Source organism: Vidua macroura, chromosome 9 (genome assembly GCF_024509145.1).
Source record: "Vidua macroura isolate BioBank_ID:100142 chromosome 9, ASM2450914v1, whole genome shotgun sequence".
Classification (NCBI taxonomy): domain Eukaryota; kingdom Metazoa; phylum Chordata; class Aves; order Passeriformes; family Viduidae; genus Vidua; species Vidua macroura.
In genome coordinates this window covers 8267780-8294275 of record NC_071579.1, presented here as the reverse complement: position 1 = coordinate 8294275, position 26496 = coordinate 8267780, and the positions used below count along the sequence as shown (strand labels likewise).

The 26496-nt window shown below is 43.0% G+C and overlaps 2 protein-coding genes across 3 annotated transcripts in view; one reads left to right on the top strand and one right to left on the bottom strand.

The window, feature by feature from the left end:
* Positions 1–1061, bottom strand: part of TRMT1L (tRNA methyltransferase 1 like) — a 14914-nt gene extending 13853 nt beyond the window's left edge. For both annotated transcript variants that reach the window (XM_053984592.1, XM_053984593.1), the window contains exon 1: positions 914–1061. In XM_053984592.1, coding sequence (XP_053840567.1) covers positions 914–1061 — 148 coding nt within the window. The remainder of the gene's footprint in view (positions 1–913) is intronic.
* SWT1 (SWT1 RNA endoribonuclease homolog) lies at positions 1060–26496 on the top strand. Its single transcript, XM_053984591.1, is given in 20 exon segments — positions 1060–1185; positions 1188–1274; positions 2122–2196; positions 4246–4304; positions 4964–5702; positions 6639–6710; positions 6850–6906; positions 7505–7634; positions 7763–7864; positions 9407–9595; positions 9933–10026; positions 11236–11372; positions 12042–12190; positions 13414–13552; positions 14276–14421; positions 15539–15747; positions 15987–16115; positions 23358–23424; positions 24098–24162; positions 25423–26496. Coding segments are annotated over 20 exon segments (2877 nt in total). The 3' UTR covers positions 25529–26496.

Here is a 26496-nt window from a genome sequence, read left to right as displayed (position 1 = left end):
AAGAGTGCAGCAGTGACAAAAAACAGCAGAGTTGGACAGTCTGCATCTTCAGAGCACGTGCAGAATGGTTGAAAAGGATAATATGCATATATGTAAAAAAAGCCAGTTAATATGTAAATGTAGAAGGAGAGAGGTAAAATTGCACAGTGAATGATGAAGAAAGGCAGGCTGCTACCGAACCCAGACCTCAGGATTTTTTAAATGCCCACCAGGAATCACTGATCACACACAAACAGAATAACGCTTCTTCAGAGAGCCTGAAGTACACTTACACGAGAGAAAATACTAATTAGAAGCGTCAATTCACGCCAACCGTAAGGCTGCAGCAGCAAAGGGCTGGCAGCGAGGCGTACCTGGGGAGCTGGAAGCCCAGCAAAACCAATTTACAGAATCCCAGAGCGGATCACGTCGGAAGGACCACGGTGGCCCAACCTCCCTGCTCCAGCAGGCTCGTCCTGGAGTACACGGCGCAAACACGTTTTGGTTTAAAAATCTGCGAGGAAAGATGCGCGGCTGAGCCCGCGCGGCCCACGCCGCACTTCGGGCTCCCCAGGGGACCTCATGGAATAATAAATGATCCCCAAAGACAAAGTATCGGTAGGTTTGGGGAAGAAAGAAGCGACAGGAGCGCGGGTTCCAGCGTAGCGAGGCCCGGCGGGAACACGCGTGGCCCCGCACCGCGCTGGGAAAACGGGAGAACCGGGAGCCTGCGCCTCCCAGGGCTCCCCGGCGCAGGCGGACAGAGACGGGAAGCGGCCCCGGATTGTAATTCAAACCCGGCCGGGGTGTAAATTCAAACCCGGCCGGGGTGTAAATTCAAACCCGCCCGAGCTCCGCATGGCTGCCGCCCGCCCTCAGCCCCGGCACAGAGGGCCCGGCTCCCCGCACCCGCCCGATCCCCGCCCGCTCTCACTGAGCGCCGCCGACTCGCCGCCGCCTTCATGGTCATGGTTATGGTTTTCTTCCTCCTCCTCCTCCTCTTCCTCCTTCTGCTCCTGCCGCCGCCCCAGCGCTGCCTCCGCCGCCTCCAGCGCTGCCTCCGCCGCCTCTAGCGCTGCCATGTTCCCGCCGCGGAGTCCGCACGCCGAGAGAGACCAGCTCCGCCTACACCTCCCAGGCGCGCCCGGGCCGGCCCGGCGCGCACCGCGGCGGAGGAGGAGCCACGCCGGGGCCGGGGCTGGGGCCGGGGCAGTGGGGCCGCTGCGCCGGGCACGGCCCGAGCCGCCCGAACGGCCCCGACAGCCGCGGGGCCCGCCGGGGAGCGGCCGAGCGGGGTGAGGCGGCGCCGCACGGCGTCCTGTGAGGAGGGAGGAAGGGAAGGGAAATGGACGGAAGGAAGGGGAGCTGTGTTGGCAGCGCCCCGGCTGTCCCCTCGGAGGGAGTGAGGCAGGAGGCTGCCGCCCCTCAGCCCCCCGCGAGAGGCTCCTTCAGAGCCCGGTGCTGCCCGCGCCTCAGGGCGGAGCCGGGCCCGGGCTCCCCTGCTCGGGTCCGGGATCTGGGCATCGCCTCGCTGGGAGCTCCGGGTGAAGCCTTCCACAGCTCCCCTGAACTTCCTGTTGTGTGCGCTGTTGGTGTGGCGGGGCTGCTGCGGGATGTCACTGTCATTCCTGTAACTCCTCCATCCTCGGGAGGGGCCGAAGGTGACAGTCGCACAGTCGGCACTGCCTTAGACAGTCACAGCTTCGGCTGGGCTGGAAGAGCCCTCCAAGCCCATCGAGTCCAAGCTGTGCCCGATCCCCACCAGCTCAGAGCACCACGTCCAGGCCTTCTTTGGACACCTGAAGGGATGGGGACTCCAACACCGCCCTGGGCAGCCTCTGACAATGTCCGATGGTCTTAAAACTTGCTTATACGACTTAGTATTGAAGAATGCTAGTTTTTGATTGCTGGTACAAAATAGGTGTCTCTGGGGAGGTGTAATTGCTGTCCTTTCTGCTCTGGTGTCCCCTCAGATGTGAATAATTAATTAACCCTGTTGATATCTGCTGTGGCTCTGTAATGAGAAAACAAAAGAGGACTATTATAAAGTATTTTTCTCTGTGCAGTTAAAACTTATTTTTATCTCATCTGGATCTAAAAACTTCAAACAAGCAGTAAAGACAATACACTTCTTTTTCATAGGATTTGAAGATGTCTAAAAAGAAGCTGAAGAAATTATCTGGAAAGGAAGTCTCTTTGGATGGCCAGGATGACAAAGTAGGAGCAGAAATATTATTACTCTTATATCTTAATTCAACCTCTTACATTCAAGGAAACATTGTTTAGCAGCCTTGTGGTAGAAGGATGAATCCAGTCTCAAGATAGCATCATAAAGAGCAGCAGGAGGGTTGAGTTGGGCAGATAAATGTGTTTTTCTTCAGATGCTGTGAGTAGTATGGGTATCAGAAAATAAGAGACTTTTTCATTTCAGTATATCTTTCTGTTTGAGGAAAGTTGGGTTTAATACTGGTCTTAAAACCAGTGCAGCTTTCTTGGACTGTTCCGTATCTTGGATCATATATCCTAATTTTCTAATTAACCACAAATTGTACTTTTGGTGAGCGACTCAAACATTTCTTTGTAGCCACTGAGACATAAATTAATGACCAAAATTCTCAGCATATTCTAGTGCATACTTGTATCTAGTGAGTCAGCTTTCACTGAATCACTTTTAAAATGCAGGTGCTACCAGAGTTGTCACCTTTTGGTCATAATTGTGTGTAGCTTCCCATTTTTTTTTATTGTTTATGTCCACTTCTGACAAGTTACTTGCTCTCAGAAATGCAATACACAGTTGATAAATCAGTAGTTTATTAAATTCATACTTAAATTTGCTAGATTTTTTCCCTGTTGGATTTTTCAAGGAATACATATAAAATAAATAGCTTTTACCTGTCTTCTCAACAACTTTTTGCAACCATTAATAAATGAGCATGATTATGGCCTTATGAACGGAATTATTAATGTTAAAAGCTTTCTGATCATAGAGAAAATGTTGTTCAAAGTCAAATGTTTGTAACTGTTATTTCTTGCCCTGATTTCCTTACTCTTATTCAATTTGTCTTCTAAAATTAACTTATCCTAAGATCCTTTATTGTATGGGGTTTTTTTTACTTTTGTAATACAAAGGGTAAACACTTGGCTTAAGGCCTCATACTGTAGCTTATTGCCATTGCTAATGCCTCACCAGTTTGAAGAATACAGCTTTAACAGCAAAAAAGACAAGGAAATCTCTTGACAGGAGCAAGTGATCCCAGCATGGGTAGGAGGTGTCTTATACCCCAAACTGATTGTGCTGGGAGGAGAGGAACAGTAAGAAAATTTGCTTATGATTAAGTGAAAACTTTTGAGAAAAGGAGGAGGAGATAGGTTGAAAAGAAATATTAGAAATGTCATGAAAACTCATGGTTGTCGGGGAATAGGCCTTGAAGGGAGAAATGAGCAGCTGGAAATGGGTTTGTTATCACCAGAAGTTGTCCCAGCAGCATCATGAGCTCCACCTGCCCCAAGGGAGCTCCTTCACTGCTTTCCAGCTGCTGGGGACAGCAGGGGGATGTTCCCAGGGGGAGCCTTTGGAATTGTCTGTCATTCTGTTTGTTCTTTGTATTGCTGGTATTGGTCCTGCAGCTCCAGAACCAACCACAGGCAGAAGTTCTCAGAACTGCCTTAATTTAGGACTCCCCTTGTTTCTGCAAGCCTTTGATTTTTGCATTAAGTGCTCTCCAGTGTGGAAATAAACCAGCTAAGGTAGGAAAAATCACTGCAGCAGTGACCTGATGGCCTCACTGAGTCAGCAGGCCCCAGTTATTGAAGGGGTGAATTATTTGTGAAAGGATGAACTGTCTGGAGTTTCCTTATCCAAATAATCCATGTGTTACTGTTCTCTTTTGTAACTCCCTACACCCTGCTGTGGTTTTGGGAAAATAACCCAGAGATGTATAAAAACTACAAGTGGACACATGATTTTACCTGAGTGAGTGCCTGTGAATTGATCATGGTAGGAATGTTACTATCTCAGATCTGTAATTGTCACTGCTGTAGTGGACCCTGTTGAATCACTTTGTAAGCATTAAAGTGCTCCATGATTAAATCATGAAGTGCTGCTAAACCCTTTGCACCCTTACCTTTGCATGCACGTTCTTGGCACCCTTTGACCTTAGGGTTTCTCTAAGCAGCCAAACCACCCAGTTTTGACATTGTCTTATGAAGGTTTTTTTTTTTTTCCAACTGCAGTTTCCTCTGTAAGCCCCTGAATTTTTTTTTCAGAACTCTGAAGACACAAGATCTTACAAGCATACTGTGAAAGGGGAAACAGAACTTCAGAGGTAAATTCTCAATCTGTCATTAAATAGAACTATTTAAAAATATAATAATCACAGGCCATTTAATCCTGAAGACTTTTTTTCAACCTGTTCACCAGATAAAATATGGTGTTTCTTTGGATATTTTAAACCTAGTGTACAGTAAATGTAATTACTGAGTATTTTCTCTGCTCTTATAAGTAAGTTTCCTAATAATTTTTCATATAGTTCACGATTTCTGTAGAATGCTACTATATTCCCCTCTGTTGTTCCTTTTCCAAGTTCCCCAGTCAGTGCAGGATAAACAGTTTGAAAGCTGTATGTTTTGGCACTATGTGACCAAGCTGACCTTTTAGGTAACACACCTCCTTTATCACTGAACTGTTGTTTAAACTTATCTGTGATAAGAAGAAACTCAACTGTGTAGGGTGTCTCTCAAACCAGTGAATGCAGAAAAAGCTTTTTCTCCATTTTCTTAAAGCTAAAATGGCTGTACAGTGGAGAAAGATAAATCCAAAAATGCCGTATCAAACTATTTTGAAGGACAATGTTGCTTCACGTTCATATTTAGGAATACGGTGCTCATAAATGCTTAGTTCTGTCTCAAATGCAGGTGCCCTTTTTGTTGCTCTTTTCCATTAACTGAGCTAAATTACATTACTTTTTTGATCATGTTTCTATAGATCCAAACCAGAGAAACATGGGCATGAGAAGAAGCGACACCGAAGTTCTCGTGCTTTCCATGATGCGGATGGAAGATCCCAGGAAAAATCTCCAAAGAGAAGCAAAAGCCCGGATGGTTCTTCAATTCAAACTGAAAAGCAGAAGAAAATTGTGATCCAGTTTAAAGCCAAAGAAATCAAACATGGCAAAACCACCCGCACTCCTGATGTGGTAACTACCAGCAAGGAAAGGCATCGTTTTGATGGACTAGAAGGAAAAAGGCTCTGGCACAGCTTTGAACTTCAGAGGGACAAGGCACTGAAGAAAAAGAGAGAGAAAGCTGAACTCTGTAAACTCAAGCTAAAAGCAGAACAAGCTATGATAGAAAAGTTTAAGTCCTCCGTGTATGAGGTACCACATAAAAATGCAGAGGGCTCAAAAAAGCGGAGTGAAGATGTCAGAATTCCCAAAAAGCTGCCTGACAGCTCTGCAGGGACTGGGCATGGTGATAGACCTGCCAGTAAGGAGCCAAGTGCATTATCTAGCTTCTGGGAAGAAGAGGAGGAAGAGGAATATAAGGACTTTGCTGAGAAAAAGAGGTACATGAGTAAACACAGATCATCACACTCCTCATCCGAAGCTCCACCACGATGGGAATCTCGGAAGCGCAAGAAACACGGCACTCGTTCTCCTAAAGCTCCTGAGCACTCAGGAGCTAAAGAAGGAGACTTGGAAGCCACAGCATTGTGTTTCAAGCAGGTATTGAGAACTTAATGGCAGATTTATATGAGCAGACTGTCTTCTTACAGAATCCAGCCAGGTTTCATAGCTAACTAGGTGGATTTTTCTGATCCTAATGTAAACCTTGTTTCCATGTTCCTCAGCTAAATGTTAAACAGACCAGAAGAGTAAAGGTCTTGGGACTGTGTCTGCACAGATGCTTCCATGGCTTTGCTTTGCTGCTGGGGGTGTGGAATACTTCAGTTTAGGTATAAATCAGCTGATTTTTTGTTTTGAGCTGATACAGTTATTTCATTTTTTTGAATGAATAAACTGAAGCAATGAGAACTTGCTGCCAGACAGAGCATTGCTAGTGCAGTGATGCCAGGAGAGCTTGGGGTGGATGTGGAATTAAATTGGTATGTGTGCTGCAGAATTTCCCTTTTATCTGTGACAGGTTTGTTTCTAAGCTCAGGTTGTGGTGCAGAGCCAAACACAAGCTGGATCTTGAGCATGGGGTTTTTTTTGCTGTTGTTCTGGAGAAAATACTCAGCATCTTTGGAGATTCCAGTTTATGTTAGGGTAGTGTGAGCATTTTGTGTGTATGCTAGGAGGTATTACAGGCAGAGCTGGGGAGTCATTGAGGTTGGAAGGTACCTCTGGAGGTCATCCAGTCCAGCCCCCTTGCTCCAGCAGGGTCAGCCAGAGCTCATTGCCCAGGGCAAAGGATAGAGACTCCACAACCTCTCTGGGCAGCCTGGTCAAGCACCTTCAGTGTAAAAGAAAAGGTGGGGGGGGTTAATGTTCAGATGGAATTTGCTGTGTAATCCACTGTTACTTATTTAAAAGAAAGCCATGCATCTAAGCCCTATTAAAATGATACTGTAGATGCTAATAACTGTAGTTTATGTTCACTTGGGAGTACCCAGTGTTCTCTAAAAAGCCCTCTAAGACACGTGTCCTGCTTGTTTCTAGAATGTTGAGGATCCCTGCACATCTGACTCCTACCAGGGAGGTGAGGTCAGAAAGCCTGTGCCTGTCCCAAAGGTGAGTGAGGGACTTGTTTAACACGGTAGGGCTGTATTCCAAAACTCCTGACATGGGGATCCCTTTTACCTCAGTATTCCTTGATATTTTGTGATATTGGTAGGATGTGTGTTTGTGGTGTTTTTAATTCTCCCTACAGAACTCTGAAGACTTTCCACCCCTTCAAGACAGTCAGAACACAGAAACAGACCAGGAGGTTGGTAATGCTTTCATTTAACACTTCTGTGTTGTCTTAAAGACCAAGGGCACCAAGGTTGTGTAACTGGACAGTTCCATGACCTTTCGTAGTATTTGGCATTGTTGACTCATGATCTACACTCAAATGTGGAGCATTTATTTTAAAAACTAAGCAAACTTGCTGAAGTGCTGCTAATCAGGAACTTTCTGAGATAAAGAGTGTCTTTTTGTTACCATATGCAACAAAAGGGCCTTCATAGTTGCTCACATGCTCCAGCTATCTCATTTTTCATCCTCTAACTTTTTAGTTGGAAGAGAGACATATTTTTTAAGAAGTGCCTGTTAGGAAACTTGCAGTTTGTTTAGCAAAAAAAAATACAGCAAAGTTTTTGAATACCATGTAGAAAGGTCATAAATCTTTCTAGGCCATATTTTGGATGTCTTTACTGGAGAATATGTAGAAGTTCTCATGGATTTACATTTCCTGTACTGACTTAAAATTTTTCAGACATTTTGAGGCAATTTTAACAGCTTTAATGCAAAAATGTCTTTTTGGGGAATAATTATGAAGTGATTCCTTCCATTGGATTATACACATGCCCATTTTCTCACTGTAGATGCAGATCGTGGAAGACTTGCACGTTGCTCGTGTGGAGAAGAGGATGGCCCTGTCTGTAGTACAGACCTGTGGAGAACTTACAAGCATGGAGATAGATCTTCCAGAACAGGATTTAAATATTTCTGCTGGTATGTCATGATTGGATCTGCTTTGCTCTCTAGTTGCAACAAGTGATTACAGTTATTGATGGTCTGAGTAGGGAGCACACAACTGATTCTTTCTGCTGGTTTCTCTTTTTTCTCCTCTTTTCCCCTAGGGGCCTTTAGTTCTGGTCTGAACATCCTAGTGGTGATTGACACAAATATAATGATTAGTCACCTTGAGTTTGTGAGATCCTTGAAATCTGAGGACATACCAGGTATGCAAATATGTTCTGATGAGTAAGATATTGTAAGAAAAACAGATGCTGTAAGAGCTTCAGGCTACCTGAAGGAAACCAAGCCCTGGGCTCCTTAAAAAGGCAGCAGGTTTCATGCAGAGGCAGAAGGCACACACTTGAGAGCCTGGTTCTGTGAACCCAGACAAGCTGCATCTTAGGGAAACCTCACTTGTGGAAGCAGAACCTACTGTGCTTACAGCCCATGTACCTGCAGAGAATCATGGCAGATACTCCCAGGAATATGCTTGAATTCTTAGCAGTAAATAAGCCTTAGCACTTTCTAAGAACATAATTTAAGCATTCAACCCCTTACTGGTGATAACTCTGTTTTCTAGTCTACTTCTAGCATTTCTTTTTCTAGAAATATAAAACAATGTAAAAAGCTTTGAGCAGTCAGTCAGTGCTTTGTTTCTGTCTTGATAAAGGTGGCAGAAATTCCTGAGTAATTTCTCAGGAATTCAGAATGCAGACCCTGGCTTTAATATTTGCCTCTAATCTGCTGGGAAGCTGTTGGTTATTTAATATCTGCAGGATTAGGATTGTGCCTGTCAGTTCTTGGTAGGCACATCTGGAAACAGTCAGAATGCCTAGGGTGCTTTGATGTTTTCAGCTATTGAATACACTTATCCTAGCCACCTGGAAAATACCTTTCCTTAGGGCCTGAGAGATTTTCAGGAGTGTGTCAGGCTGTATTTCTCCTCCCAGGTTAGGAATGCTGCTGTCTTACATAAACTGAGATGCCTTTTTAGAATACTGCAACTCCCAGTGTCTGGTCCTGCACCAGACCCACTTTGTTGAGAAGGCTGCTGATTCCCAGCCTATTTATGGTAAAGCAGGTGGTTATTAATGCATTTTTTTCAAAATTCTGTTCTCGTAATGTGAATGAGAAAGAAAACAGTTGAAGTATTTGTCATGGGGAGACCAACAGAACAGTTGTTAAACTTTTGATTTACCCCTGTATTTCACATAAAAGCTTTAAAGTTCAGGCCATACTTACCTACAAATAAAACCATGGTCCAATAGCCACACTTTCTGTTCCTGGCTTAGGAGTGCTGGTTGGCAAAGAACACAAGCCCTTGCTGCTTTTTTTTTTGCTGCTTGTTTTGGCACAGTGATGCTGTAGTCACTTGGGTGTGTGCAGCCTGGTATTCCAGCTGCTGTTTCACCTTGCTGCAACATCTTACAGTGGGTGTGTGCCAAGATAACTGGTGCAAATATGTGTTATTAATGTTGTCAAAGTATTCTGCTGATTAAAATTGTGTCTCCCTTTTGTTTTTCTGGTACTGTCACTTTTCTATGTAATCAGTGTAGTGCCAGATTGAGGTTAGATTAAAAGAGGGAAGTCAGCCTTTTTCAGCTCTTTTTCAAATGCTAGATTCTCTCAAGCAAGGATTATGAAAACTACTGGCAAAAAGGTGTGAACTTGCATAAATATGATGCTTGAATTGAAAGTTCTCTGTAGTAGTTTGTGTCGCTCCTGCAAATACCTTTTTTTATTTGTGGTGTTTTTTTTCTTTCCAGGAGTTGACAGACTTACATTAATAATTCCCTGGGTCGTCCTACAAGAGCTGGACAACTTGAAGAAGGGGAAAATGCTGCAGCATGTTCGGGACAAAGCTATCCCTGCAGTGCAGTTCATCTACAAGTGTCTCAAGAGCCAGGATTCCAAACTGTGGGGGCAATCCATGCAGCTGGCTTCTCAAAAAATATGTAATACATGTGCAATCCATTTGTGCTGGGTACTTCATCCTTGCACGTCACCTAGTGGCAACCTTAGAATTCTGAGTTTAATGGGGACTTCTTCACTCTGCTTTTTGCTAATTAAAATGAGCTAATTTCTTACAGCAGCCTTCAGAGTGTATCCAAGGCTGTGGCATGTGAATGTCTCCACTGTCTGTTGTTTTACCAGTTGTTTCTCACTTTCACCTTACACTTGTGTCCTTGTGTGGGGAATGTTAAATGTACAAAGAGCACCATGAGTGCTCTGAGTGTTTGTGAGGCTGAGTTGTGCCCACATCCCTCAGCTGGGTCTGCCCTGCCTTTGCAGATGGGCTGAGCAACGAGAACAACGACGACCGCGTCCTGCAGTGCTGCCTGCAGTACCAGAAGCTCTTCCCACAAGCTCTTGTCGTCCTGTGCACGTGAGTTCCTGGCTGCCTTTAGCTCTCCTGCCACACTGCTTGCAAATCAGGGCTTAAAGAAAGAGCACTTTCTGAAGTAAGCTCTTGGGAGGGCAATCACCTTCTTAAAAGCTAGAGGAGAAGGATATTACAAACTGCTACAATTGGAGATGGAATCACCTTCATGAGCTTGAGCTTGAGGCCTGAAATAGAATTCAGTTTACTCAATATTCAATTTTAAAACTTGTTTAAGCATAGGTTTCTCAGATTTTATTCTGGTTTCTCATAAAAAATATTGCTGAAGTTACAAAATAGAAAAAAACTATATGAATTAAAGATTGAGATCCCGTTAGAGACTTTATCTCTGTTCCCAGCCATGTGAGCAGAAGCAGTGAAGGGGTTAATCTTAGAAAGAGGGAAGCTGGAGATGGATTTGCTGCTGTTCCTGTTTGTGAGGATAACAGCTGACCTCTGGGTATTGATTCAGAATTTGATACAAGCAGGTGAAGCCAGCTTGAAGGACTAATACTCCTTGGCTTTACTTGCTCTGGTCTTGGCTAGAACCAGTTCCTGCACTGTTCAATGAGTGGGGTTAAAACTCTGAGCACCATTTGGATTGTTCAAGCTGACACAGGTGGCTTCTGAAAATGCCATTTCAGTCACAGTATTCATAGGGTAGTGATCGTGATTTTAGGTTTCACTGATCAAAAACCAGGAGGTGACTTCAGAACTGGCTTTCATCCAAAAATCCCTTTATCCTCTACCAATATAAACAATGGGAATTTTTGAGAAGGTGCTGGGATGCAACTTTGTCCTGGATTTCTAAAGTAGTTCTGTTGGAGCAGAACCTCAGAGTGGCATCTGGGATAAAGATTTGGCCAGCAGAATAGTTAAAAAGGGTCTCAACAAGGAGAATCAACTGTAGCCATCAAATAAGATAGTACTGTCTTAGAATTATTGCCTGGTTTGCTTTCTGAGATCATAGCAACTAAGCATCACTGCTGTAATCACTGCTGTAGTAATTACAGCTATTGTTTTCTTAAACCTAGACTCTGAAACACTTCTCAGTATGTTTCTCATTTTTACTTAATTTTCTGGTTTAATTTTTGAACTGCTTCTAATTGCTTGAGAAAGAGAACTTCATCTACATAATGAAGTACACAAAATAAGTTTTCCAAATACAGTGTGCTGCTTTTATTCCTTTGTTGACAGCAATTAATTATTCTCTAGGGATGATAAAAATCTGTGTAATAAAGCCATTGTGAGTGAGGTCAAGGCATTCTGCAAAGCTGATCTGGTCACTGCTCTGCAGAATGTGAATGCAAACAGGCCCCAGAACTCTGAGGAGCTGCAGCAGCCAAAGCAGGGTGAGTCTGTGGAATATGGTGATTTGTTTGGATATGGAGTTTGTAAAAATCAGTGGTGTAGAAGAAGAACAGTTAACTACTATACCTTCAGTTTTCCTGTGCTTTGAATCCTTAGGAATGTTTTTTGTTTGGGGAAAGTTTTTTCAAGGGTTTTCTGAAAGTTTGAGATGTTAATTAAACCATTTGTCTCAGAGTTCTAGGAAATTCAAATATTATGTATTTTTGTTTTATAGAAAAAACCACTGCATTAATTTCCTGTGTTTAGAGTAGTTTAAAAGGAGTCCTGAACTTTTTGGGAATGAAGAAGGTTTTTTTCATTTTTCCAAAGATACAATTACAGCTCAGAGATCAGAAGTGATCCTCTTGTGCTTGCTGCTGGCTGTATATGATCTAAGTTATTTAAGGAAAAAGGAAATGTAGAGTAAGATCACTAATGAGTAATACTCTGGGGAAATAAACCTTCTTGGTTAGTAGCTCTTAATTAAAAATACACAGTACAAGTGGGTATAACTAGAAATACTTGAAACTTAATTAGGTGTAGCACATCTGCTTTATAAACCAAGGTGCAGCCTGTCTTTATTTATGGGGACAAGTTCTTCATGTGCCATCAACATGAATTAGATATAAACTCAGTTTCAATAAATACCTTTTGTGTAATTGGTTTGACAGATACAGAATTTGAGAAGACAAGAGGTGAAGCTGGTTTTACTGCACAATTCCCAAATGTGCTTCCAGACCTTGAAAAGAACTTAGGAGAAGCTTTGTCTTGTATTTTGGAGACTGAAATGAAACTTGCATTTGGAAACCTGTGGATGGAGGTGGTTTCTTACATCATCTTGCTTGAATGTCCTTGGTATTTTATTGCTCTTAATACCTGTGCCAAGCCAAACCCAAGTCATCCAGGTCCCTGATATCATTGACAGGGAACAGCTCAGTGTTCACTTATAATATTTCGTTTTATAGCAAGATTATCCTGTTTGACCACTAGTGTGCAACACGTGCAATATTTTAATAGAATTTTAATGACACAGTAACAGGGCTGCTGGTTTCTCAGTGTGAAGTTTCAGAATTCTTTTTATTAGTGGCATTAAAAATCTGTTTCAGCTTTTCTACTCAAGTAAAACCCTGCACTGTAAGTACATCCTGCAAGAAATCATTCCATCATGTTTTGTATAATATCAGGGCATTTATTGCAGGCATTTCTTCCCCACCAGAACTGTTCTTCCCCACTGTGAAACTGTTCACAGCTAAATTGATTCCAGTACAGGTACAGAATGACAAGGGTACTAATGAGAACCTCTGAACACACTTGAAAAAGTATGGTTTGCAGAAGATAAATACCCATGTGCAAGGCACTTTCAAATTGTCCATGCTTTATTTTAGATTCCATTTTATAGCTGCTGGGGCATTGTTAAAACTTTAAATTTATTGCAGATAAGCCTCTATGGCTTTAAAAATCCCCCAAAATCATGGGATGACTGTTGTCTCCCAAGCTGCCCTGATTAGCTGCTAAGCTTTTAATCACTTCTGTATTCACTTAGTTATTTTCTTAAAACATATCTTCAAACACTGGTTTCACTTGATAGTAGTGAATTCTCAAGTTTTTTGCAATACACGTATGTTACTTCATGTGTAAATAGTCACAGTGTTTATTTTTACTCTAACAGTTCTGGAAAATCAAAGGCATATTTACTGTTGTTCTTTTTGTTCTTGTTACTGTTGGCTTTTGTGCACAAGTAACTCATTAGATCAGTTTTGACATAAATCAAAAGTATTTAGAGTTTTTGAGGCACGGGGAACCACAAATCATGAGACTGATTGTGCATTACTTCTGAATGAGCATCACTGTTTAACCCATGGTGCTGCTGAATCAAATCTTTATTAATAGATAAACTTGTTTAACTCTGGACATGGTCTTATTGAATTTCTCCTTCAGCAGTCACAAATCATCACATTCTTGAAGAACAGAGCAGTTGTGGGATGTATAGGAATATGTCTAAATGAAAACTAGCCTTTGAATTTATAATATACTCTCTTCCAGATCCTCTATCTGAAGCCACCATGGACCTTAGCAAACCTGCTGAAATGTTATAAAAAACACTGGATGGCTGTTTTTGGTTATGTGGTACCAAGGAGTTTACTTTCAACCATTGAATGTCTTTCTAAACACCTTTATGCAGGTAAGCCCTGAGAAAGTTAATGGTAAACTTGTAAAAAGCCTTCGTGTTCGGTTTGAGTTATGGAACTGACTGTGTGTATTAACGGTCACCAAAGTCCAAATTATTTTTAAAAACCAAATAATCCTTTTCCTTCCTTTGCCCCCATGTTATGTGTGACCAAATTATCTGCATTTACCAAAAAAAATATGGAGGAGCAAAGGATATTTAATATGGTATGTGAGGGCAGAGAGGTTTGTTTTAAATACTAGTTAACCAAAATAAAATCCCCACAAGAGGGTGGTGGGCACGGCCCCAAGGCTGTCAAGAGCTCCAGGAGTGTTTGGACAATGCTCCTAGGGATCCAGAGTGGGGTTGTTGGGGTGTCTGTGCAGGGCCAGGGGTTGGACTCCATGATCCCTGTGGGTCCCTACCCACTCAGGATATCCTATGATTTCTTGGTTCTACCTCTTTGGGATATTGCTGTTCTGCAGAATTATTTTAGATATGCCAGTTGATCCTCATGCAAGATCCCAGGATAAATTTGGAAGACTTGGTTAAGGAGTGAGCAATCTCATGCATGTTTCTCTGGGGTTGTTGTACCTGATTGCTTCTGAACCATTTTCCTAGGCTTTTCACATGCTTCTGTTAATCTAGGTATTTGAGTATTAAAGTTGCCTGACAAGACTGTTAAATCCTTACTTTTTTTTTTTTTTTCTCCTTCTTACGTTCATGTCTAAACATCAGATAAACCATTTGACTCCTCAACAGTGCAGATCCTACTACAGGAATCCAAAAAATTGCTCCATGCTTTCAGCTGCAGGTCAGACTACAACGGTGTCCTGCCCCAGGCTTATGCTGAAGTGGCAAAACTGTGTGAGACCCTCGGGGGGGTAAGGGCAGCTTTGGTGTTTATCCACTTCACCCCATCCTCAAGTTGTTCTGTGCTCCAAACCTGGCTTAGATTTCTTAATTTTTTCCCATCATTTCCACTGATTACTCTAGGAAATGTTTCTGGGGTGTTTTCAAAATGAAGAGACCTTGACTTAAACTTTTATTTTCATGCAGTGAATATCTGCTGATACATTTTTTCCCTAATAAATGTGTTAGTATTGAAATGGTGACTGAAAACCATTATTTTATCTTCGTTTTCTATTGCATTTGTACCTGATGGGCCTTAGAGGTTAAACTTGCTGTTTCTCCTTATGACATGGGTTCCATACTGCTGATCTTAAGTGTGTTATTTCAGCTTTCATTGTCTTTGTAGCTGAAGAAGGGACTCCTTTGTATCACATGGTTTGTGGTGGTTGTCCTTGGCCCCTTTTGTGTTCTCAGAAGTTGGTCTTCACTCCCAGCTCAGCTCTTGAGTTGCTGTGGAGGAAATTCCAACTATCTTGGTTTATGGTTACTGTCAGTTCTGTATGTAATGACACAAAAACTGGAGTCATGAGCATTAATGAAATATTTGGATTTATGGGAAAGAAGATAGGTCAGAACAGCTGTAAAGAGTTCTTGGTGTCTTTGGAAAAGGATGAAAGGGAAAGAAAGGTCAGGAGTCACGTGTGCTGGGACCTCTGTGCAATGCAGTCAGCCCTGAACCTGATGTTCTGCTGTCACGAGAATCAGGCTCTGTCTGAAAACTTGTCAGGAAGGAAATTCCTCCCTGTCAGGGTGGGCAGGCCCTGGCACAGGGTGCCCAGAGAAGCTGTGGCTGCCCCTGGATCCCTGGCAGTGCCCAAGGCCAGGCTGGATGGGGCTTGGAGCACCCTGGGCTAGTGGAAGGTGTCCCTGCCCATGGCAGGGGGTGGCACTGGATGGGCTTTAAGGTCCCTTCCAGCCCAAACTATCAAGAGAGGCTTTGGATGCAGAGACTGTAACCAAGGTGACTCAAAGAGTTCAGCCTTGATTTCTTGAGCATTGCTTTAAAAAAATCTGTAGTGTGTAGATTCTGGTTTTCTGAAGTTAGGAACCAAATACATTGATTATTTGTTTGCTGAACTGTTTTATAAGGTGAGGGCAGACAGTGAGCAGGATTTATCAGAAGACATCATGGTTCTTTCAGAAAATGCTGCGTGTGAAAAAATGGAAGCCACGATGCCTAATCTGCAAAGCACTGAGGAAAAAGAGCTACAGCCCAGCTTTCATGTGGCTCAGGAAAACAGGCACCAGGAAATCTGGTCGGTCCTGGAAGGTGTTTGGAACACCATGAATTTGTACAGGTACAACTTGCTAAAGGGGCTCTGAACTAACACATAACCTTAGATAAATTTCAAACAAGCACACTTTGGAAACTCTGCTTTTTTTGTCCATAATTAATCTAAATTAACCAAAAAAAAAAAAATTGGTCAAAAAAAATTGGACAACCTGTCACACAAAAGTTGGGAGCATGCAAATTGTTATGTCAGAGCTTTTTTATTAACTGCTTTCCTGTCTCTTCTTTATTTCTTTTGAATTTCAGTATTGAGCTATTCCAGAAGCTGGACCCCAGTGCAGTGACCATGGCTGCCAAGGCCTCGTTTGAGGAGGCTTTTTTGGGCCTGCAGAAGCTCTTGGCAGCAGTGAAGGACATCCGTGCGGGCATTGGCAGGTGAGCACTGCAGCTGGGCACAAAATGTGTGACAGGCACCTGAAGTCACAGAAGTCTGAAATATTTCAGCACCAAACCACTCTTTATTTTAGTGTGCTTGGTGACATGATTTGCAGTAAAAATCCTGCTGTCAAGGCTGCCTTGAACCATTGGTAGCAAAAGATCATGGAAGTGTTGCAGACGTGGAGATCTCTTGCAGGGAATTGCCTTCCATGCCTGGGATTTGTTTTCCAGTTTGAGCAGCAAGTCACCTCTGCTCAGGTGTAACTGGAGCTGTTAATGATTATGATTAATACATTGGTTTTGATGGCAGGAACTTTGAATAATTCAGGGCATTTATGTTTCAAATGTGAGGCCCACTCAGATGCGGGCAAAGTTCCAGTAGAGTGAAGGATGTAAAGTTTTGGGGCTTTGCTGTTCCCAGTTTGAGTGCTCTTCGTGACAGCCATAAAAACAACAGTCACCTGTATTCTCTCTATAGGCAGGATAATATTCCCTCTGTCTTCATAGAATCACAGAATCTCAGAGTGGTTTGAGTTGGGAGGGACCTTAAAGCCCATCCAATCCCACCCCTGCCATGGGCAGGGACACCTTCCACTGTCCCAGGCTGCTCCAACCCCATCCAGCCTGGCCTTGGACACTGCCAGGGATCCAGGGGCAGCCACAGCTTCTCTGGGCACCCTGTGCCAGGGCCTGCCCACCCTCACAGGGAAGGATTCCATCCCAATAGTCCATCTAACCCTGGCCTCTGGCGGGAGGGGGGAGCACCATCCCTCCAGTTTTTTTTTTACAGCACAAAAAATTGGAAGTTTCAGGAAGAATAAGGAACCTCCTGTGTTGTCTTGGCTTAGTCCTTTTTTCATGGCAGTGAAATAATAGATCCATTCAAAGAATTACAGTTTCTCTTTCAAATGTAAATGATCAAAATACTGTAAAATCAGAAGCAGAAAAACATGGGTAGAAAAGAGAGCTTGAGCGGCTGAGTGCTGATGGATTCAATTTATTGGTGGTGGGTTTTTTTCCCTCTAAGGAAATTGTTTCAGTAAAGTAGGTTGCTGCTAAACTTTGCTCTCTTCATTCTGATGCTAAAGTTTTTGCAACAGATCCTGTGGTATCAGTTTATAGATGTGGTGGATGAGATTAAATGGGAATATGGAATATTCAGAATGGTTATTTTTGTGTTGCAGAGGTGTTTCATTGAAAACTGTTGGTTTTCTTTGTAGGAGAGCTCTGTAAAAATAAAAGCTCCTAATAATAAATAAAAATACACAGGCTGATTGTTGGAATGGAGTAGTTTTCCTGGACATTTTGGAAATGCCTGCTCTGATGTGCAGGTTTGCAGTAGGTGGCATCGTGGAGCAAGAAATGGGGAGAATTTGCACCAAGCATTTGCTGCATTGGCCTTGAGTGGAGGGATTTAAGGGACTTGGAGAGTTCTGAGGAGCTTTTCCAAAGAGCCAGGAGCCAGGTTAATGTCTCAGTGAAGTTTTATGAATATTACAAAGTATTAAAGCAAAAATTCAGAAGTTTTCATAGAATCAGAATGGTTGGGGTTGGAAGGGACCTTAAAGCTTATCTGTTTCTACCCCCTGCCATGGGCAGAGACACCTCACTTTCATTTTGCTCTAAAATGACCTTGCAGCATATTTATTTTTCTTGATTTTTGAAAAAATGCCTCTCAGTGACTTAATCTGATGGCATGATTGCAGAAAAGGAGGCACTGGAGAAAAAATAGTGAGAAAGTTCCGTCTTCAATATTTGGAGGTAACACAGCTTTTAGTGATAAAATACAGCTGATTCTGTGGTACCTTCTCTTCCCTGCTGTCCAGAACAAAGAAGAGAGAAAATATCTTGTGAAAATTTGGGAGTTTCACCAGGAAATTACGTTTAAAAGTTTAGATTTTCAGATTGTTAAAAACAACTAGAAAAACATGATAATGCTTTTTGAGATAAATGTAATGGTACCCTTAATCATAAAAAAGTACTACACCAGTGGTGCTTGATGCCCAGAACATGTTAATGACAAATACAGGTACAGAAAAGGAAAAAAAAAAAAAAGCTATTTCATTGGAGAAGTGTCAGTAACAGCTTTTGGCATGTTACCCTGTTCTGGTAATTTCTGTAACACTATGCAGATTTTTTTTTATTTTGTCCTAATTTCTTCCTCTAACAGCACTGGTAGCAGAGTGGTGTTTGTATTGCACAATTCTGCATGCCAGCAATGACGGCCTTCAGCTCTGAAATGAAGAATAATCAGTACAGTTAGCATATTCTAACTATATACCTTTACTATTGGTAATGGCCAAAGGCTATGAAACCTCTGAAATTTAAGCACCCAGTAAAATTGTGAAACCATGACATGATTTTAAATAATTTTGGATTGAGGATTTGTGAGTGTTCTCACTGCTGGTTTATATTTGTGTTTGGGTTGGGTATTATTTTGAACCAGTTAATTGGGGCACCTTATTTAAGGTCTCTTAAATTAACCCTTTAAAATAAAATAGAGGTTTTCATTAGCTGATGTTTGCCTCAGCTGAATAGAACTTGTGATTCTAAGCTTCTATATGCAGCCCTAGGGAATTGGACATTGTCTTCATGTCTCCTGCCAGGTTTCTTTCAGATAAGAAATCCTTGTTCATAGGAAAGAAAGAAAATTCAGTCTCGGGTGAATTGATGCAGTTATTTCAAGTTGGATTTTTTTCTTTTCATCTCTTGGCTAAAAAAGAATTCTTTTGTTCATATGCCAGCTTGAAAATCACTCACAGATTATAGCATATACACTTAGTTACAGGCCTCCTAAATATTTATACTAATATGCTGTCACCTGTAAAATATTTGTCTGTTACTGACTGCATAAGGAGCCTGAGTTCCTTTTCTAATATTTTATCTAAATTGAATTTCTCTTGCACTCCCAGTGGTTTGGAAAAATGTGGCTTAGTCCAGGACTCTGTAAACATTTGTAAATTAAAAGTGTAATTTCTTAAGATTTCAGTAGTGCAGGAGAGTGTTACTATATCAGAACTGATCACTGAATTGAAATAATTTAGAAACAATTCTGCAGTGTTACTAGTTTTAGTACAGAATTCCTCAGATGCAGAGAAACTGTGTCCTCTTTATTTTTTCAGCTGGTCAGTGGAGGAATTGAGGTCTCTTCTCCTTGATGTCTCAATAGAGAATTGTCTTCATTCCCTTAGGCTCTTGTGTCAGTTAATAATTTCTGCCATAAAGTCCCAATAAAATCTCTAGATGAAGAGCTCTGTCAGTAATCTCTGCACACAGTCTCTTTTTGGAAGTAAAATGGAGATTAGCTCCATGTTCAAGAAGTATCAGACATTCCAATCACCACTTGCTTCATCTTTTTGGTTTTGTGCATTTAGGTGAAACCTGGAACTGAACTTACCTGCAGCCCTCTCTGCTGCCAGGCCCAAATTGGAATGTTCTGTTGTGCTGATTTTAATGACAGCTGTAAGAAACAAAGCTCAAACAGGGCTGGAAGTGGGCAGTGCTCCCCAAGGGGCAGGGCAGAGGTGCTGCTGTGCAGCTGCTCATGCCATGGTGCCTTTAGAGCAGTCTGAAAAGCAGGAAGGTTTCAAACATGGGCTTGTAGAAGCCATGGTGCTTTGAGCCTGTAGAGCCAGGGGTGCCAGCAGGGGCTGATGGCCAAGACATCTCTGCAGGGACAGAAAGCACGAGCTTGGCTTTGGTGGATTTCCCAGCTGGCTGCTGTGGAAGCAGGCCCTGGCCTGTGCTGGTGGCTGTAACCCCACCCCTGGTGCAGCACAGTGAGGAATTGGGACTGAGCCCCAGGGAACTTTGGGGTTTCCATGTCCCGTCACCTTGGCTTCCTTGATGTTCAGGCAGTGAGGTTAAAAGGGGCTGTTAATGGTGAGGCTGCCTTTTCTGCCATCAGATGCCAGCCTTTTAGATGGAGCTCTGGGTTTGTTAACTGGTAATGCTCTGTGCCAGCCCTGCCAGTCTGAGCTGTGACAGAGGGACAGCTGAGTGGGACAGGCCCAGGGGCAGAGCTTCCCCCGGGTGTCACAGGGGATTGCACAGAGTCCCACCAGACCTCCCTTGTTCCTGCCCTCATGGGGTCTTGGAGCACCTGGAAGGCTGGCCTGCTTTCACTGCCACTTGGCTTATGGGCTGGGCTTTTTCACTTCTACTTGGTAAGTTCATTTCTGGTCCTTTCCAAATAGGCTTTGCTTTCTCACAGGTCTTCTCTGTGCACATTTTGATCTATTTCCTATCCATTTCTGTTTATTATTGTATCTTACTCCTTGTGTTTGGCATCCGATGAGTGACAGGACAGGAAATAAAGAAACATTGGGAGTGATTTGGGAAGCACTTGAGATAAAATCACCAAGTGTGACTGTCTCCTTTTCCCCTCCTGCCCCCAAGACAGCATTTAACCTCCAGTTGGTGGCAGATGTCCACAGTCATTTCTTGTGTCTTTCTATGACATTCCCTTCTTTACCTCACATGCTCAATATTTCCAGAAAACTCTGTGGAGCCACACTGGAGTTCCTAGGTTGAAGCTGAAGTACAGAATGGGGGGTGTTGTAGTGTGGTTCTGCAAGGCTGTGCTGATGGAAAGGCCAAGTGATTCCATGGATTTCCACCCTCTGCTTTTGAACCAGTGTGGAGAGAGGAGCAGCAGTGGTTGGTGTTGTAGTGCTGAGGTTCACATGGCTGCTTAGAACAGTTGGATGTAAAAGCCCTTTGCTTCATGGATTACTGATTTAGAGACAGTTCTCTAGACGTACTTCTGTAGTTGAGACAGACGTTTTATCACTGAGAAACTTCCATGGAAACGAGGGCAACTTGATTTAATGAAGTAATGGAAGCAGAATCAATGCTCCTACAGACAGGTCCAGCTTTCCCAGTGTATGCCTTCCCTTAAAAAGTCCATTTTCCATAGCACAGGCTGGTGGCTACAGGTGATGAAAGGAACATGAAGTGATAGAAAGCAGTAGGGAGCAGTGATGCTGAGAAATCACTGCTCTGCAGACAGGCATGTGTCAGTTTTGTACAGAAAAATATATTCCCAGACTGGAGCTGGTATTGCAGCCCCTCTAGCTGCAGACAGCACCAGGCTGTTTCATGAGTGCTGATCTGTTGGGAATCTGTGGGGGGAGTTATGGTGCCAGCTCTTCCCTCAGCAGCTTCCCAGGGCTCTGTATGAAGTGAGGGCTCTCTCCTCAAAACAACAAATCTCTTCTATTTAGAGCTGCTATAAAAGTTGGAGCCAAATGTCAGACTTCTCATTCCACAGTACAAACCCAGAAACCATTGGCATCATCCAAGCAAAGGCCATAAAATGAGGTACAGAATTTGACATTAAGTTACTTGCCTGATTAATTACACAATTTGGTTTTTTTCCCCAAAGAGCTGGAGGCACAATGGGTTTGTCCATACACCTGAGATCTTGCAGGGATATGCTTGAGTGTGTTCCCTCCATCCTTACTCTGGAGAGCTCCCATGGCCAGGTTTTTCACTGGCAGCCCCATCACTTACCCATGTGTGTCCTTGGCACAGCAGGAAGAGCAGGGATGCACAGATTTTGCACCAGCATTTTGTGATGGCCTTGGGGTGAGATTATTCATAACACCTTAGCTTTTATGTTGTGTCCCCTTGTGCATCCAGGCTGATGGCAGCACTCAGGCAGTTTCTGCCTGGACTGGAGGGAATGATTCCATGAGGAATCAGCCTCTCCCAGGCTTGGGATGCTCTGCTCCTGCTGCTGCTGCAGGTGCCTGGTGTGATAGGCAGGGCTGGATAGCCTGGAGCTGCTGGGGAGGGGGAATGGGAGCTGCTGGGGAGGGAGAATGGGAGCTGCTGTGGGGGGCAATGGGAGCTGCTGTGGGGGGCAATGGGAGCTGCTGTGGGGGGCAATGGGAGCTGCTGTGGGGGGCAATGGGAGCTGCTGTGCAGTTGCAGCTGCCAGGATTCCCAGCATTTCCATGGAGGGTTGCTGGCAGCTTCTCCCTGCCGGGGTTTTCTGCTGTCAAAGCCGATTGTTGCTGAGGTGCCCGGGGAAGGTTCTGAGGTGTTTTTAGGCAGAGCAGCCAGTTGGTTCCCTTCCTGACTCGTAGTTGGCAGGTTTAAGGCAAACATTTTGGGTACTGCTTCTTAGGAAGCGGAGGGAAGAATGCATGACTAATTTTTGGTGATAATTCCTATGAAAAATGATGAGAAAAAGCAGTGCATGCTCTGCTTTTAGAGTGGACTCTACAATAAATCCTGTGCTGTGTCATGGTCTTCCAGCCTGCTTCAAACACAGGGTCCTTTAACTGGTATTTTAAAACTTATTCTGTTACTTTCCTGTTTTTTTTCAATTCCTAATTAATTCATTTATAAATGGAGCTTACAGCTTGCAAGAGGAGGGAGAGAATTTGGGCACTTTTCCATGGGAAAGTAAATAGAGCTTTCCCCAAAAGATTTTCTTTTTCCAAGTCCACTCATTATCTTAATCATGATTTAACTGTGTAAGACTTAAAAATCCAGAATTTTCTCAGTATTTCTTAATATATATAAGGTGTTAGTTGTGTTTTAATTTGTGATGATATTGAGGTACATTTTGCAGCATTTAAGAGGGTTCTGCTTTTCCTGGTAAATGCAAATGAAGTTACACTGAGGTGGAACTGAATTGTATCTGCCTGAATAGATGAGGATAATTAATTTTGTTAAAAAACAGCTTCTTTACTGGATTGGGTTTGGAGCCTTGTGGAAAAGGGTGTCCATCAAGGTGCTTCATGAAAGCCACCTCTCTTCAGCTGCTACATCCCATTGGCCCTTGGCTGGATTGGGTGGGAATTGGTGATTATTAGAAGTAGCAAAAATGGAAAGTGAGCTGCAGCATTTGGGCTGCACGTGGGAATCTGAAGGGAATGAGTTAAAGCTGGGGTGGGAATGTTGTGTCTTAGCCCATGGGCCTCACTGGTGGGCACCAAAGGGCTTTCAATTAGTGCTGGGTTTCCTCCCTCCTCCCTCATTCAGAAATGGCTCACAAAAACATGGAGGGAATTTTTAATTAGAAAAAGCCTCCAGAAAAGTCCTCACAGAAATAATAACCTCTTTAATTCTGTTAGAGTAGTGGAAGGGAAAATTCTTCAAAGTTCATAATTTCCTTTTTGTTCAAGTAATTTTTTTTCCCTTGAAGATTTCTGACTTATTTTTTTAACTCTTTCATAGACTCCTTTTCTACTTGCTTTAAAGCATCCCCAAACTTTTCTTTTTCAGAATTTTAATCCCAACCAGCAGTTTCCAAGATATTTGGACCCTCTATAGCTTCCTCAGAAGACATGAGGTATGACTTTTTTTTGGTGTTTGATCACTTCACTTACAGCTTTTATTTCAAGCTCTGGCGTAATGTCTCATCACTGTATTTCCATTAAGAATTTTGATTCTTTACTCTTATTTATTAGTTGTTGAATATAAAGATAGATTTTGGTTGGATTTCAACAGGTATTTGAAATGTTCATGTGATTTGCTGAGTGCTCACTTGGTGTGAATGACTTGCTGTTGAGAGTAAAAAGCCTTGAAATTAATGTTTTCAGTATAATATTTCTGTTTAATATGTTACATATTTCAGGCTTGCAGTGCTCTGCTGTGCAGAGAAATATGTTTGGGGTTTGGGCCTTCACATATATTTTTGGAATTGATGCAAGTCAGAGCTTACTTCATTTGAGATACACACACATATATCTATATATATGTATATGTAAATAAAACTATAGGGTGACTTAAGAGGGGAAGAAGAATTATTGAAGGTCTTTTAGATTTGTGCAGAAGTGGTTAGAAAATGATGATGGAATTTGTAATACTAGATTTTATTACAGGATGACTTTTTAAATGTACTGTCTCAACTTGAGAGCCTGCTAGGGAATACATGAGCTGTATCTGCTATTCCTACTGTATAATTGTAGAAGACATGTGATACTTGATGAATGACTATATTCATTCTTTCTTCTTTGTTTTAGATCAATAACAGCCTGAAATTCAGTGCTGAGGAGCTGTATGAATGTGTTTCACAGGAGCCCTACAGGTGAGCCAGTTACTGACCCCACTGGGGGCTTGAGGCAGCTTTTTCACCTGTATTAACCAAGGTACCATGAGAGGAATCATCTGGGTCAGTAAAAATCCCCCTTTGTAGGAATAATGTAGGGAAAATAAATGGGGGATTTTTTAAATTCCCTTTTTAATTTTAATGCCTGATTAACACAGAGCATAACAGGACAGGAATTAAATTGGACTTGAGGCATCAGTGCCTACATGGTGAATTTCAGCTGATGGAGGTGAGGTGTTGAGCCCTCTTTCCTCTGCCAGTGGTTTCTGGCTCATTTCTTTATGAATTTGTGTCACTGACGGTTTGTGAATCCAGGCTCTGGGAGATTTCTAAAATGCCATCATGGATTTTTAATAATTCTGAGCTGGCTAATAAAGGACAGGTAACTGGATTTTGCTGTTGTGTAGATATGAATGAGCTGTCACTGGCCCGGATCAGCTGAGTGAAAGGCTGGAGGGTGAATTGCTCTAAAAAGCTTCCCTTTGCCTGGATTCATTCTAGGTCCCTGAATCTTCTGTGAAGTTCAATGTGCAGATTGCAAGATCAGGAGACAAAGTTATTCAGGGAGGAAGACATTCAGTATTTGTATCAGTAATAAAAAATAGTTTTAAAGCTTCACTCCCACAAGTTGATGATTCTAGACCTGTATTGATACAGTCATAAAGAAAACTGTATGTGGAAATTTGTGCTCAGCAGAGTAAAACAGGTGCTTTGGAGACTTCCCTGGCAGCCCTCAGGCTGTGCTTGGGGAACTCACTGATTGGGGTTTTCTTCCTTTTTTGAGGAGCAGCTTTTAAATGGTGTTTTGAGAAAGAATCTTTTGCAAACCGAAGTTAGGGCATGTTTATATGTGATCAGGTCGAGATTACTCTTTTTGAAAGGGTCTAAGTTGTAAGGGGGTGTATCCAGATCCTTATTTTGAGTGTGGAGTAAAGGATGTGTCAATGTATGAAGGATGGTTGAACTGAACCTTCCAGAGTCCCAAATCTCTGCAGAAGGTTGGTGTCAGTGATGTCTCCTGACAATTGTTCCACTTTACCTGCCCTAGAAGGGAACAGGAGTTCAGCTGTGGGTTGGCTGTTGTAAGGAACTCATGTGAAATCCTCTGATTTAGCAGCTGTAGTGCAAACGTCAGTGCTGCTGCTTGAGTTTAATGGAAACGTCCTTGAAAATTTAAGGAATATTGGTAAAGATTCCTGTTCTGCTGTGTCCTGCTAACCTTTCTCTCCTGTCTCCCAGGGAGAGGCTGGAAGTGGGCTGCTGCCAGCTGGCACAGCTGGAGCAGACGCTGGAGCAGTGCCAGGCGTCCGTGCAGAGGGAGGCCGAGAGCCGGGGCTGGCTCTGACCCGGGCTCAGCCGCGTGAGCTCCGCCTCCTCAAGGGGAGCAGGCAAGTGCTGGAGGAGCCAAAACCCTGCCGGCTTTTCTTCTCGAAGGTGCTGGTTTGAGTTGGAGTTGAAGGGAAAACACAGTTTCATGTGGACATTAAATGTTGGGATTTCTGCTGAGAATTCTATTCACTACTAGAATGTTCTGTCTTGAGTGAGGGTGCTGCTGGATGGCCATGGATAGCCAGGAGAAGCAGGGCTGGTGTGGGATTTAGCAGCTGTGCTGTGCTGCTGAGCATCCAGCGTTCCTGTGAGGAACTGAGCTGTTAATGGCTGTATAGGAAAACCCCTCTGTTTGTTTTGCTGGTTCAGTCCCAGGTGAGAGAAAGGAATCTGTTGTGTCACCCAAGGGTAGGAAGTAGCTGAGTGCAAGGCCGGGAATGAAGGACTGACCCACAGACACAACACGTGTGTCCTGTGCAGTGAAGGCTTCAGAGACGATGTAGAATGGGTGGAAGAGCAGGTTGATGCTTGTTTTTCCTTAAAGACAAAACAGACCCCCCGCCTTCACACAGGTGATTGTCCCATACCCCTTTTCAGAGGAAAAGGGCACGTCTCCTTTGTTTAAGCAGGCACTTTATCTTCATACAGTGGAAACCTGCTAGCAGTGCTCTTAGGGAAACTCCTTATCCTGCTCTTGCCACATCCTTCTGGAAGGTGGGCCTGGGTCCCCCCTGCTCTCCAGGTGACATTCCTCTCTGGCTGCACTGGTGGTTGCTTTCCAGAACTGCTTCAAGTCCATGAAACTTTCCAAAAGCCATTTTCTAAGGCCTTTAATGCTACCTCTTCTTGTATGTATTTGTACAGAGATGAGCTGACTGGCAAAGTTCTGAAGTGTCTATTTTGATATTAACTTTTGGATGTATTTGTAAATTCTTGATTGTAAAAATGTAATTTATTGTTACATTAAACAGTGGTTAATTCTGA